Genomic DNA, 13,099 nt, shown 5'->3' on the forward strand with positions numbered 1-13,099 from the left:
GGATGTAATCCCACGGATTTGTTGGTGATGGTTGGGGGATAGTTGAATCTGATTTGTTTTTTAAAAAAAAACTAATTTTAAAAAAGCTTTGAGAAAAAAAATGCCACAACTATAGCAAAACACACTTTAAAAAGACAACAGAATGTAGTTACCTTTATTTTTTTGCTCTGCAACCTGAAACAAAAGGGGGAAAAGGTGTCACTATTGATATTTAATTTCTTAAAGTACAGAACAATGTTTGCTGGGCTGATTCTTGAAAATTATTCATTCATAGATTTGTGCCAAGCAGATCTTCATGACTATTTTTCTATAACCATTTTAGCTATTGCAAAGAGCATTAAAGGGTTAGTTCACCCCAAAAATTTAATTCTGTCATTAATTAAGGTTCATAAAATTAAGGTTGAAACAATGTAGTCACATGGACTATTTTAACGATGTCTTTCCTACCTTTTCGGGCCTTAATTAAATAAATAGCTGTCAATGGAGCCCCTCTGAGCCATCGGATTTCATCAAAAATATCTTAATTTGTGTTCCGAAGGATGAACAAAGGTCTTACGGGTTTGGAACGACATGAGGGTGAGTAATTAATGACAGAATTTTCATTTTTGGGTGAACTATCCCTTAGAGGTCTATTCACACCAAGGATGATAACTATTAGGGATGTGTGAGACTAGCCGACTAGTCGATTAAAAGATACTGCTGCTGCTAGTTGACTTGGAAATACTAGTCGTTTACTTTACTTCTTTTTGCACATTTAATGTTTTGCTTTATATTTTTACAAAGGCCACGTTTAAATTACCGTCACATCTTAAAATGAATATATGATTTTGAAAAGTGTATCTGCAGTGGAAAACAAACTTATTTAATTTTACCTCAGATTGTGCATGCGTTCTTTTCTTTGTGGTGCTCGCGGTAGGTTCAGAGAAACTTCCACTCGCAAGATGAGCAAGGTGAGGCAGTATTTTGAACGCCTACATAAAACTTTTCCATTTTCTTCTATGTCATGTCAAACTAGTATAACAATTAAGCTTGCTTAGGTCATAGGTTTGTTATACTACTGGTTATGAGGGACAATACAGTATGACATTTTATATTGGATTAAAGGAAAAACATTATGAATGAAACTTAGGCTACTTGACACTTGAACAGTTGCAATATCAACATCCTAACCTATAGTTGGCAGTACACGTCAAGCTTTTCTTGCAATTTTGCCGCCCATCACTTTTGTTTTCTCACCACTGTTATTTTTGTTGCCTATTTTTTTTTTGTTATTGAGGAAAGCGCGCAGCACATATTTACATAATCGTCTAAACGGCGCTCTCATCAGTATGGATGTCTAGATGTTTTTTAACAGTATAGCGTTGCGAAGGTATTTCAAACTTCTTTTTATCCATAAGCAAACAACAAAAAAGACTTTCACTGCAAGTAGATCACACAATTAATCTTTGGTAACTCTTTCTTCTCATTCTTTGTTCTTAACTTTGATGTTTATGGTGCATTTAGGCTATGTATTGGGTTCGTAACTTCATTAAAACAATATTTGAACTCCATAACCTAAGACCTATTGCTATTGAATAATTTCACATATTCTCAAACCAGCATATCACAACGAGTATTCTGGATACTGAGAGAGTGGAGAGGAATCTTCAGAAAGGCACTCTCCACTACGGAGGAAATATTACCGCTCCGCTCACATGCTCTGGAATAAACTGAATATTATCATCCGTTGGTGTGGACACTAATATAATTATCATCTTTATAGTTATCATTCTTGGTGTGAATGGCCCTTTACAGCCTACCACCGCAAAAGAACAATAAAAACGAAGCAAATTAACTACAGAAAAATAGAATAAGCTGACAATTTCAAATGTTTTCTGCTACTACTTTTACTGTCTCTCCATCTGTCCCACACATAAAAATAAACGTGTTGTTAATCCAATAACTGCTTAGTACAAGCCTACATCACTAGTTCCAATTCGCTTTGAAAAACTAGTAACAGAGGCTTGGATGACTTTCAAATTTTTTTGATGTCAAATCAGTGGTGTAAGAAAGTAGTTCTACACACATAAGCTGAAGAATTGACTCTGTGACACTGAATTATTGAAAATTAATGCACACCTGCCACATAAATTACCATCACAGGGAGCATTAATTTACTATAATTTAACAATCCAAAATAATTAATTCATACATAATATAACAAATACCTTCTGTGAGGTTTCCCGTTTCCTTTTATCTTCCTTTTTCCTTTTCTTGTCTTCCATGAACTGCTGTTCCCTTTTCTGATGCTCCTTTCTACAAACGATATGGAGCTCATTATACTGTTTAAAAAACAATATTGTTCAACTGAAAAACCTTATCAAGGATATAGACCTTTTCTGTCTAATCCGGAGTACGCACTACCAAGGATCGGTAAAATGTACAGTTTTTGATGAGTATCACCTTCAACTAGTCCAGGCACTGCCTTGTTACCAAACCAAATGCATAACAGCCTGAGACACAACAGCGGCACCATTCACATGATCATACCATCACAAATCACTGTATACGTAACGTCAAAGGAATGTTGGTTATAGGGTCAACCTGAGTTTGCGTGTGTCATGTAATAAATCGGATGCCCATTAAAATCATACTGTGATCGTGGTAATGGGAGAAATTATTGCTGTAATCTGTCTGCGAGCCTGCAGTTGGCAGGCAGGGCAGTTTCGGACAGGCTCTCCGTTCACCCGCCCATTTCCTCCAGTGCAATATACGATAATACATACATTACATTCCATGCGTCAGCTATCCGAACGATTCGTTAAAAATCAACTATTTAAACGACAATGACTAAAATATTGCGTTAACTCGTATGCTTTAGTGGTCCTGCCAAATCTTGTTACCGAGTTAGCTAACGTTAGTTTGTTAGAAGAAAATGACTGGTAATCTGGTAATTTCGTTAAATTCCCCCTGAATCCGTCGATTAATTGCATACGGATAGCAACACAAATCAAATGGGTAAGCAACCGTCAAAACAAGACACGCATAAATATGCATTTGATCAAATTTGGGGAGCAACAGCAATAGACTATGAGTCGGGATACATTGCCCACCAAAACCATAAAGCAAACTCATATGTGTTTCCATTTAATGCAATCATTGTCCATATCAATTAGTACAGACTAAATAAAAACTAGTATGTTTTACGACCGACTAGCGGAAAGCTAAACCTGCAAACAAGTATATGCTAACTAGCTGGCTGGCTAATTTAACTAGCAATCGAGCTAGTGGCTAACAGATGTCGACGAGGAAAAACTGTATCACACATAAATACTTTCACGCCAGTGCGGTTTTTCAAATGCATATTACTACCATTGGTAGCAAATAACATTTCATATAAGTTGGGTTTTTTTAAACAAAGCACTTACCTCAGGAATTACATGCACCGCAGCTAGACTTCTAGCTACAGCTAAAGTGCTTAAGTGCGAATTTCTGGGTTTTGAGGCAACGTGAAATACAATACTCCATCAAAATCGAATAGCTAGTCATGAAAACACTCCTTCTATTGTTTTTAAATGTGAAATACGATAATGTAAACGAAAGAGGCGAAATCTATGTTTAAAGCGCTGTAAAGTCAGTTGGTTGACGGTCGGCCATTTTACTGCTCGTTGTGAATGTGTGTGTCTGGACAGGTCTGACGGAAAGGGGGCAACCGAGGGAGATTTTTGACCTTCAATATTAAAAGTCCAATAACTCTTTATTTGGCCGTTCTTATAATAAAACAATGTACTATTTATTGTGAGATCAAGCTCTTTTGGAATGGTTGGTTACTGTACTGTTTCTCTTTCAACATCAGTTAAATGGCTTCTTCAGTCTATCCATCAAATTTCACATATTATTTAAATATAGAATAATGTTTTAGTACAGGGATTTTCTTTTTTGTATAAACATCCATTTTTACAATAAAAAAATTACTGTTTTTAGAATTAAATAATTGACTTTTATGTTGCCATTGTAATAAAGCTTTTATCTGAAGCTTTTATACCTTTGTTAGATATACTGTATAAAATTGTCCATATGATAAAATAATTTGTAATTTCATTTTCTTTCTTTTTATAGAAAGCAGAATGAAACAAAAATTATGTCAAATTCCGTAATTTTAACTTTAACCTTCTGAAAAAAAATTCCACTGAATTTTCACACTCTTGAGGTCCCTAGGGGTGCGTGCCCGGATACAATGTTGAAAGCTCCTGTCTTAGTATCATCTCCAGTGTAAAATATTATTTGAAATGTATAATGTCAGATCACAAATGACCTGCCCTAATATAAAAGTAGCCAAAATCAGTTTAGATCTAGAGTATTTTAAATGTTAGAAAAAAAATCTTTATGTTTTTATTGCACTATATATCTCTTAGGTAAACTGCACACCAATTTTTGGTTCATGATTAATAATGTTTTCATCAGTGTAGATTTACCACATCATATTTGGTTGTTTATTATTCATAGTTTTAAGTATGTCTAATCACATGCTTATTCTTGATTTAGAAAAATATGGCCTCACGAATAAAAGGCAAGAAGAGAAAGACTGAGGAGGTTACTGAAACAAAGGAGCTACAACATTTTGATGCAGAACTATCAGATGGGGGCAGCAGAGAAGAAGAAATGGCACAGAAAAGAAAGATAAAGGCAAAGAAAAAATACATAGGCGCTCACGTCTCAGTATCAGGTGAGCAAAGATGCTTTATTTTGAGTGCAGTGTTTGTGCTGAATGCATATCAATTTTACAAATATTCTTCCACAAATGAAAACGTTGTCATCATTTACTTACCCTCATGTTGTTCCAAACTGTATGAGTTTCTTTCTTCTGTTGAACACAAAAAAAAAGAGATATTTTGAAGATTGTCGGTAACCAGACAGTTGACGGCACCCATTGACTTCCATAGTATTTTATTTCTTACTATGGAAGTCAATGGGTGCCATCAACTTTCTGGTTACCAACATTCTTTAAAATAGCTTCTCTTGTATTCAACAGAAGAAAGAAATTCATACAGGTTTGGAACAACATGAGGGTGAGGGAGTAGTTACAAAATTTTCGTTTTTGTGTAAACTATCTCTTTAAGGAGGAATATGGAAAGCAGTCGAATCAAGTGTGACCATGGGAGGTCATGCTTTTGCCCTTTTCTTGGGCTCCCAGCGCTCCTGGACCAGACCAGCCCTTGATCCAGCTGCTGCAGTTAAATTTCAAAAAGCCTGTGCTCAACATGGCTTCGATCCGATACACATCCTGCCACATGGATCTTATTTGATGAACTGCGGTTCCCCAAAAGAAGGTTTGTGCGCTGACTGTTCCCGCTCTGGTTGTGTGCATCCACCAAATACTGATTATTTAAAGATAATCAAAAGCCACAAGTTTGGCATATTTAAAAACACAGCTCAGCTGATTTAGTCAATATCTTGTCAATAATACTAGGCTGCATATGTTTTGTATATAAGACTGAATGTCAAATGACTCTGCATGTTGTAATCCAGATGTGTTCAGTAAGAGCAAGTCTATGCTTGTGGACGAACTGAGTCGCTGCAGTGCACTGGGTCTCAGCCAGTTTAACTTTCACCCTGGAGCTTCTTTGGACTCCAGCCCTGAGAAATGCATAGAGAAAATTGCCCAAGCTATTAACCACGCACACCAGCAAACCCCTGCCGTCATTACAGGTCAACTATACAACCGTGATGATTTGCAGAAAATGTGCAACTGTGTTCATGCTTTCTGGTGAATTTAGCTGGATTATATTCTTTCTTTTGCTCTTTCTTTTCTCTCAATAGTGCTTGAAAACATGAGTGGTCAGGGCAGCACTGTAGGTGGGCAGTTCATTGAACTGAGAAGCATAATAGACCGGGTGCGTGACAAGACACGTGTTGGGGTGTGTCTGGACACTTGCCATGCTTTTGCAGCAGGTATGGTGTGAAGTCCCATATATATTACCACAAATTATTTGGAAAAAGATAAGTTTGGTACAAAGATCAAAAGTATGGGCTAACATGACAAACCTTAACTTTTTTTACTTTAAGATAGCTCTGCTGATTAAATATATAAAGCATTTGAGATGAGATGATATTCTTCTGTTTAGGCTATGACATTTCACCACCTGGAGGAGTAAAGAATATGCTTGATGAATTTGACCGTGTGGTTGGGTTGCATTATTTGAGAGCTGTTCATTTAAATGACTCTAAAGGTATGCAGCATTCATTTGGTCTTCTCAATATAAAGTGCTTCAGGAATGATGTGTTTTGTAAAAAATTCTGTGAGAGTAGGAAAAAGGCTACAGAAGTAATTTGAGACAAATCTAGCTAATAAATGTAAAACACACACACACACACACACACACACACACACACACACACACACACACACACACACACACACACACACACACACACAGTACACATGCATACTACTCCTACATTTTCTGCCATAGAAAGATATGGTAAAACCAGTAAGGATAGTAGTATTTGGCAGTTCCGAATTCAGCAGGTTACTAACAAGTGGCTAAATGGGACTAGGCCTATAGAGAATGTCAGGGACATTAAACGTCATCACGCTGAACAGAAAAATTAATCTACTACTCACTAGTCCCCTTTTACAACCTAAAACTTTTACATTTTGTCGAATGTATTTAGGCTTTAAAAATCATAAAAGTTGTGTTCATTTGTGAAGATTATATTATGAAAAAATGTGTAAATAAATACTTTTGGTGTTCACAGAGCTTATGCAATAATCCAAAAGCCAATGGAAAAATCCTATAGGATTTTTGTAGAGGGAACCAGGATGAAACTGTTGGCCTTCAAAAATACATCATCACTGTAGCACTCTAATGCTGTAATTGGTTGTGCAATGACAGTGTGACAAGTTTAGCCTATATGAATATATATATTGTTTCTTCTTTTGAGATTGTGTAATTTGTCTTTAAAAGGAACATTAGGCAGCCATCTGGACCGCCATGAAGACATTGGACGTGGCCAAATAGGTATTACTGCTTTCCGAGAAATTGTGAATGAGCCTCGACTGGATAATATCCCTCTGATTCTAGAAACACCCGGTCGGTAAGTTTCAGGTTGGAAAAACAAAATTTGTTGCGAATTAAATGAACCGACAACATTGACTTGCATTTTATCTGCGTCCTCTCATTCTAGCCCAGGCTTTGAGTATGCTGAACAGATAGAGCTCCTTTACTCCCTTTGTGAAAAAAGGTGAAGAATTAGACATCTGCTGGGTGCCAGCCTCCTTGGCACCAAAGGAAGTTATTATTGTAAAGCATAATAAATATTACCCTGATTATGTAAGTCTGCATTTTATTAATTGAGCATTTAATGAGATCTCCATTTGATTTTAAGATCCTTTCATGTTTCTAGAAATACTGTTGTTTTTGGTCACAGTTTTCTTTTCTTTTTTATTAAATAAGCTGAATTTTAATTTAGTCTGCATATCAGTATTTTGAACAGTTCCTAAGATTCTGCTGATTCTGGAGTTATAAACATTTTGACCATAAGAGGGAGCCAGGAACCAGGATTTGGACACATAGGTCAGGAGTGGCGACTGCTTATTCTGTGCACTCTTGTCTCTTCAGTTACTTTAGTTTTTAGTTTACTTCTGAATTAGCTTTTATTTGTATATTTTTCAGTTTTCATGTTCATTTGATTTAATTAAGGATAATAACCCTGCTCTTCAATGCTGTAAATATTTAGCTTTTTCTCCACCATATCTTTCTCATCAGTTAGAGTTGAAGGGACCTTAGAAGTTGTAGTGTAACTGTGCAGCGCTTCTGCTTGTACGTCACACGCATCACACACATGACCAGCGTTGGCCAATAGTGAGCCTACGTGTGACGAACAACACAGAAGCATTGCGCAGTTTCACTACGTGAAATCTCGAAGCCCACAGAGAAGGAAATGAATAGTTGAATAAAGTCATTATTTTTGTTCGTTTTTTGCGCACAAAAAGTATTCTCGTCGCTTGATAAACTTAAGATTGAGCCACTGTAGTCACTTGGACTACAGGTCCTTCTCAAAAAATTTGCATATTGTGATAAAGTTCATTATTTTCCATAATGTAATGATAAAAATTTAACTTTCATATATTTTAGATTCATTGCACACCAACTGAAATATATCAGGTCTTTTATTGTTTTAATACTGATGATTTTGGCATACAGCTCATGAAAACCCAAAATTCCTGTCTCAAAAAATTTGCATATTTCATCCGACCAATAAAAGAAGTGTTTTTAAAAAAAAAAAAAAGTCAACCTTCAAATAATTATGTTCAGTTATGCACTCAATAGTCAATACTTGGTCGGGAATCCTTTTGCAGAAATGACTGCTTCAATGCGGCTTGGCATGAAGGCAATCAGTCTGTGGCACTGCTGAGGTGTTATGGAGGCCCAGGATGCTTCGATAGCGGCCTTAAGCTCATCCAGAGTGTTGGGTCTTGCGTCTCTCAACTTTCTCTTCACAATATCCCACAGATTCTCTATGGGGTTCAGGTCAGGAGAGTTGGCAGGCCAATTGAGCACAGTAATACCATGGTCAGTAAACCATTTACCAGTGGTTTTGGCACTGTGGCCAGGTGCCAGGTCGTGCTGAAAAATGAAATCTTCATCTCCATAAAGCTTTTCAGCAGATGGAAGCATGAAGTGCTCCAAAATCTCCTGATAGCTAGCTGCATTGACCCTGCCCTTGATAAAACACAGTGCTCCAACACCAGCAGCTGACATGGCACCCCAGACCATCACTGACTGTGGGTACTTGACACTGGACTTCAGGCATTTTGGCATTTCCTTCTCCCCAGTCTTCCTCCAGACTCTGGCACCTTGATTTCCGAATGACATGCAAAACTGAGCAACAGTCCAGTGCTGCTTCTCTGTAGCCCAGGTCAGGCGCTTCTGCCGCTGTTTCTGGTTCAAAAGTGGCTTGACCTGGGGAATGCGGCACCTGTAGCCCATTTCCTGCACACGCCTGTGCATGGTGGCTCTGGATGTTTCTACTCCAGACTCAGTCCACTGCTTCCGCAGGTTCCCCAAGGTCTGGAATCGGTCCTTCTCCACAATCTTCCTCAGGGTCCGGTCACCTCTTCTCGTTGTGCAGCGTTTTTTGCTACACTTTTTCCTTCCCACAGACTTCCCACTGAGGTGCCTTGATACAGCACTCTGGGAACAGCCTATTTGTTCAGAAATTTCTTTCTGTCTTACCCTCTTGCTTGAGGGTGTCAATGATGGCCTTCTGGACAGCAGTCAGGTCGGCAGTCTTACCCATGATTGCGGTTTTGAGTAATGAAACAGGCTGGGAGTTTTTAAAAGCCTCAGGAATCTTTTGCAGGTGTTTAGAGTTAATTAGTTGATTCAGATGATTAAGTTAATAGCTCGTTTAGAGACCCTTTTCATGATATGCAAATTTTTTGAGACAGGAATTTTGGGTTTTCATGAGCTGTATGCCAAAATCATCAGTATTAAAACAATAAAAGACCTGAAATATTTCAGTTGGTGTGCAATGAATCTAAAATATATGAAAGTTTAATTTTTATCATTACATTATGGAAAATAATTAACTTTATCACAATATGCTAATTTTTTGAGAAGGACCTGTATTTTAACAATGTCTTTAATAACTTTTCTGGGCCGGCAAGTTTCGATCCCTTAGAAGCCGATGGAGGAGTGAGACAGCTCTCAGATTTAATCAAAAATATCTTAATTTGTGTTGCGAAGATGAACGAAAGTCTTACGGGGTTGGAACAACATGAGGGTGAGTAATTACTGACAGAATTTTTATTTTGGGGTGAACTATCCCTTTAATTCGTTGACAATGTTCACAAGTCACCCCAGGCCCAAGTCCCGTCTCAGGTGCAGCTGCTCGCAACTCTACACTTCCACAGCCCACCATTAGCTGGACCACACAAGAATGCCATGCAGTCTTGCAAAAACACATTTTTAGTGAGGCTGCCATCTAGAAACCTATATAAGTGGTTTTAGACTTTTAAAGTAGCTGTAGGAAGGATGTTTTAGAGTGTGAATTTATACAGGAAGACAAAAGTGCCTTGCATTGGAATCTGCTACTCTTTGCCAGGCAACAGGAAATATCAGTCATGGAGTTAATAAACCACAGGGCGAACATAGGTTTTGAAACTTAATCATAAGACACTCAGTGTATGAATTAATATGTATTCATATCACCGAGATGTTCTGTGTTTTGTTTTAGTTTCTCTCCAATTCATCTAAGATAAAACATTTGGTATGCAAATGGCATCAGAAATTTCCAATTCTCATTAGGTTTTCCTTCTTAAACTTAACCTGAAATGAAACTTTTGACTATTAAAGCTAATTAATAGAGCCTGAGGTATAAAGCTCTAGTCTATTATACTTGAGTTAAATACTTAAAAATTCTATAAACCGGGATATAATATTATATAAAAGGGATATAATATGTAATATCCTCTCATTTTTAGGCATACACTATTCAGTTTACCTTAAAATCAGCTGAAGGCAAAGCCAAAGAAGAACAAACAACTTGGAGGCTGCAGGACTCCTGCTAAGTTACTGTTTGAACAGTAGTTTCCCCAATGTTGCACATTTGTTGGGATCTGTCAGGATAAAATGTTTTGGTTTTATAAAAAATATTTGAAAATCCTTTGGGGGCCTGTGGCGGTTTTCGTTAGCTGTGTGAAATTAAAATGACGGTTATCTAGTGTACTTAAGAACTGCAAATGCTAATGTTTTGGTGAGTACATGTAACATCAGGCTTAGCAAAGCCTCACTTCAACAGACTGAAAGCCTTATGAGCCAGATGACGCAGTGCCAGATGAGCAAAATCGATGGACCACACAGTCTTTTTCTACTGCGTTTCTCATAAATCACAAACCAACTGCAATTCCTCTGATTTAGTTTTAATGTTTGTGCAAGATTTATTTAATATGTGGAACCACATGAATGTGCATCCCTTGCCTTGCATTCTCAGCAAACACATTTAATGAGGTAACCATTTAAAGGTGCAGTTAGTAAAATGGCTGTATATGGCTTCGAATGCATCTCCGCTGCTGACCCTTACTGAGGAATTTTCCGGAGTGGTGGCTGGGCATAGAGCCACGGAGCGACAGGCCTTCATACACAGCAGCCCAGCGGCCGCAGGCTCCAGCCTGGTCCTCCAAGAGCCCTGTTACTCTGGTAACCACATAACATCCAGATAGTCTATGCATGCTGGTGGATATTTACTTTCCTGAATTTCAGCTGAAGGATGCTGGATATTATGATATACAGTGATATACAGATATTATGATATACAGTGTTAATTAGACAGCACATTAATAGATTTGAAACGCCTAAAGACATGTCCAGGTCACACACCCTAAATCAAAGTAATAAAAACAAGTCATATTTTGCTTTAATCATTATTAATAATTCAGCATCCACTCAATTGCCATGGTAATGGCTAGACCAGTGATTCTCAACCCATTGTCCAACACAATATTCTTTATTGTGAACAATATTCACAACTCCAGATAAGATATTTCTGCTATAATTATGACAGTATACACTTTTTTCAAACTTTTTTATTAACAGAAACTAGGAGTGTTAATTAAACAGTTTTTTTCTTATGTAAAATTCAAGATTTTGATTATGTATGATATCAATAAAAATAATTTATAGATAGGAAAAATGTGTGTGTGTGTGTGTTTTAGCATTTTATTTAAATTAACTTTTGGAAGTTTGCTGAGGCGGCCTCACATTATTTAATTACATTAAGAAACACTGGTCTAGATAAAAAATTTTTTTTTTTTTTTTTTTTTTTTACAATGCCATTATTCTGAATAGTGAGTGATTCCTATTTAATTCTCTTTACCAACGTACAGTATTTGTAATTAAAAAAAATAAAAATTATATATGTTTTATATTTTAACTTTTTTTCATTACAATAATAGACATAATTTATTTATAGAAAAAACTCTGTTTGTAAAACTTGTTTTTTCTTTTCAGTTGTAAATCCCTATTGCTGAAATTTGATATTAAATGATTTGAGCAGTGTGGATTTACACCTGAAAAGACAAAAACACCTGAAAGCTAGTCTTGGATTACTTCTCAGCAAAGCAAAATAGTGAGTGTTAGCTGTAAAAATAAATTATGCTTTGCTTAAAGATACTGCATCCCATGCATTTTTACTGTATTTTGAGCTCTTCTATTCCCACAACAGTAATGTAATATCCATTAGCTTTGACTTTAAAATGCTGCTACTGTATAAAAACCCAAATGCCACGCTTTATACCCTCCCTGACAGACTCTACCATTTAGATCCCACCCCTGGCACACCACAAGGGTAATTACACTGAGATATGTGCACAGACTTCAAATGCACAGGCAAAAGAATCCAAGAGAAACAGACTAGAAACACCACGTTTGCTCAGACAGACACAAACATTTATTGGCAATACACACGAAAGGCTAACTGTGAAAGAACGAAGGATACATGAGGACACAATAGTACATTTGTTTGTTTTAGGAAGCGTCCAATTTCAGGTGTTTTTCTTTGTGTATATGTCTAATCTTTGTACAAGGCCAAAGGGAAAGATTTCAGATCTTTTTATGCGTGTGTGTGCATGAGTGGAGACAAGCAAGGCGTGGACACACAAACACACAGAGGGGTCAGAGGTCACACTACCACATTCCTCACAGCTCTGGACACACACACATTCTTGACCTATGTTTTTGTCCTTGGACATACTCTAAAAACAGGCTAAACTATGTAAACATACACATAGTTATGTAAGCTGTCCTCTTAAGTGTTATCACACCAAGCAGATAGATTCAGGATTAGGGAAAGGGGATGACATTTTCCATGGGATTCACAGCAGCCTTTTCATAGAACACATAGACTGGTGAAAGAGAAAAAGAACATTTAATGGCTGTTGACATCAAGGACGATAACTGTAATGATAACTAAATTAGCATCCACACTCATGGACGATAAGTTAATATAAGCGTGTGTTGCAGTTTTGTCATCCAAGGCTTTAAGTCGGCATAAAAAGGAAGTTGTGATAGTATTTTCTTCCCTATTGTGACATATATCCAAGTGAAGCAGCTTCTCG

General features: G+C 37.0%; 1 protein-coding gene across 2 annotated transcripts; it reads left to right on the top strand.

Annotated features, from left to right (window-relative positions):
- The first annotated feature begins 2,917 nt into the window (after window positions 1-2,917).
- On the top strand, window positions 2,918-7,317 carry si:ch211-141o9.10 (probable endonuclease 4). 2 transcript variants are annotated; one of them, XM_056255434.1, is made up of 8 exons: window positions 2,918-2,997; window positions 4,525-4,705; window positions 5,100-5,309; window positions 5,509-5,688; window positions 5,800-5,931; window positions 6,105-6,209; window positions 6,948-7,077; window positions 7,168-7,317. In XM_056255434.1, exons 2-8 carry the CDS (start codon window positions 4,531-4,533, stop codon window positions 7,226-7,228), a joined length of 993 nt encoding a protein of 330 aa, XP_056111409.1. In that variant the 5' UTR covers window positions 2,918-2,997; window positions 4,525-4,530; the 3' UTR covers window positions 7,229-7,317. The 2 variants fall into 2 exon arrangements, with proteins under 2 accessions (XP_056111409.1, XP_056111410.1); XM_056255435.1 differs by lacking the exon at window positions 6,105-6,209.
- Window positions 7,318-13,099: the final 5,782 nt, after the last annotated feature.

This window comes from Rhinichthys klamathensis, unplaced genomic scaffold (assembly GCF_029890125.1).
Source record: "Rhinichthys klamathensis goyatoka isolate OS25496 unplaced genomic scaffold, OSU_Roscu_1.1 h1tg000121l_1, whole genome shotgun sequence".
In the NCBI taxonomy this organism is placed as follows: Eukaryota; Metazoa; Chordata; class Actinopteri; order Cypriniformes; family Leuciscidae; genus Rhinichthys; species Rhinichthys klamathensis.

Bases quoted from the DNA above. Each gene is read 5' to 3' on its own strand.
- si:ch211-141o9.10 (XM_056255434.1), top strand. From the start codon at position 4,531: ATGGCCTCACGAATAAAAGGCAAGAAGAGAAAGACTGAGGAGGTTACT. The intron at 4,706-5,099 runs GTGAGCAAAGAT...TATCTCTTTAAG, and splicing joins CGCTCACGTCTCAGTATCAG to GAGGAATATGGAAAGCAGTC. The intron at 5,310-5,508 runs GTTTGTGCGCTG...GTTGTAATCCAG, and splicing joins CTGCGGTTCCCCAAAAGAAG to ATGTGTTCAGTAAGAGCAAG.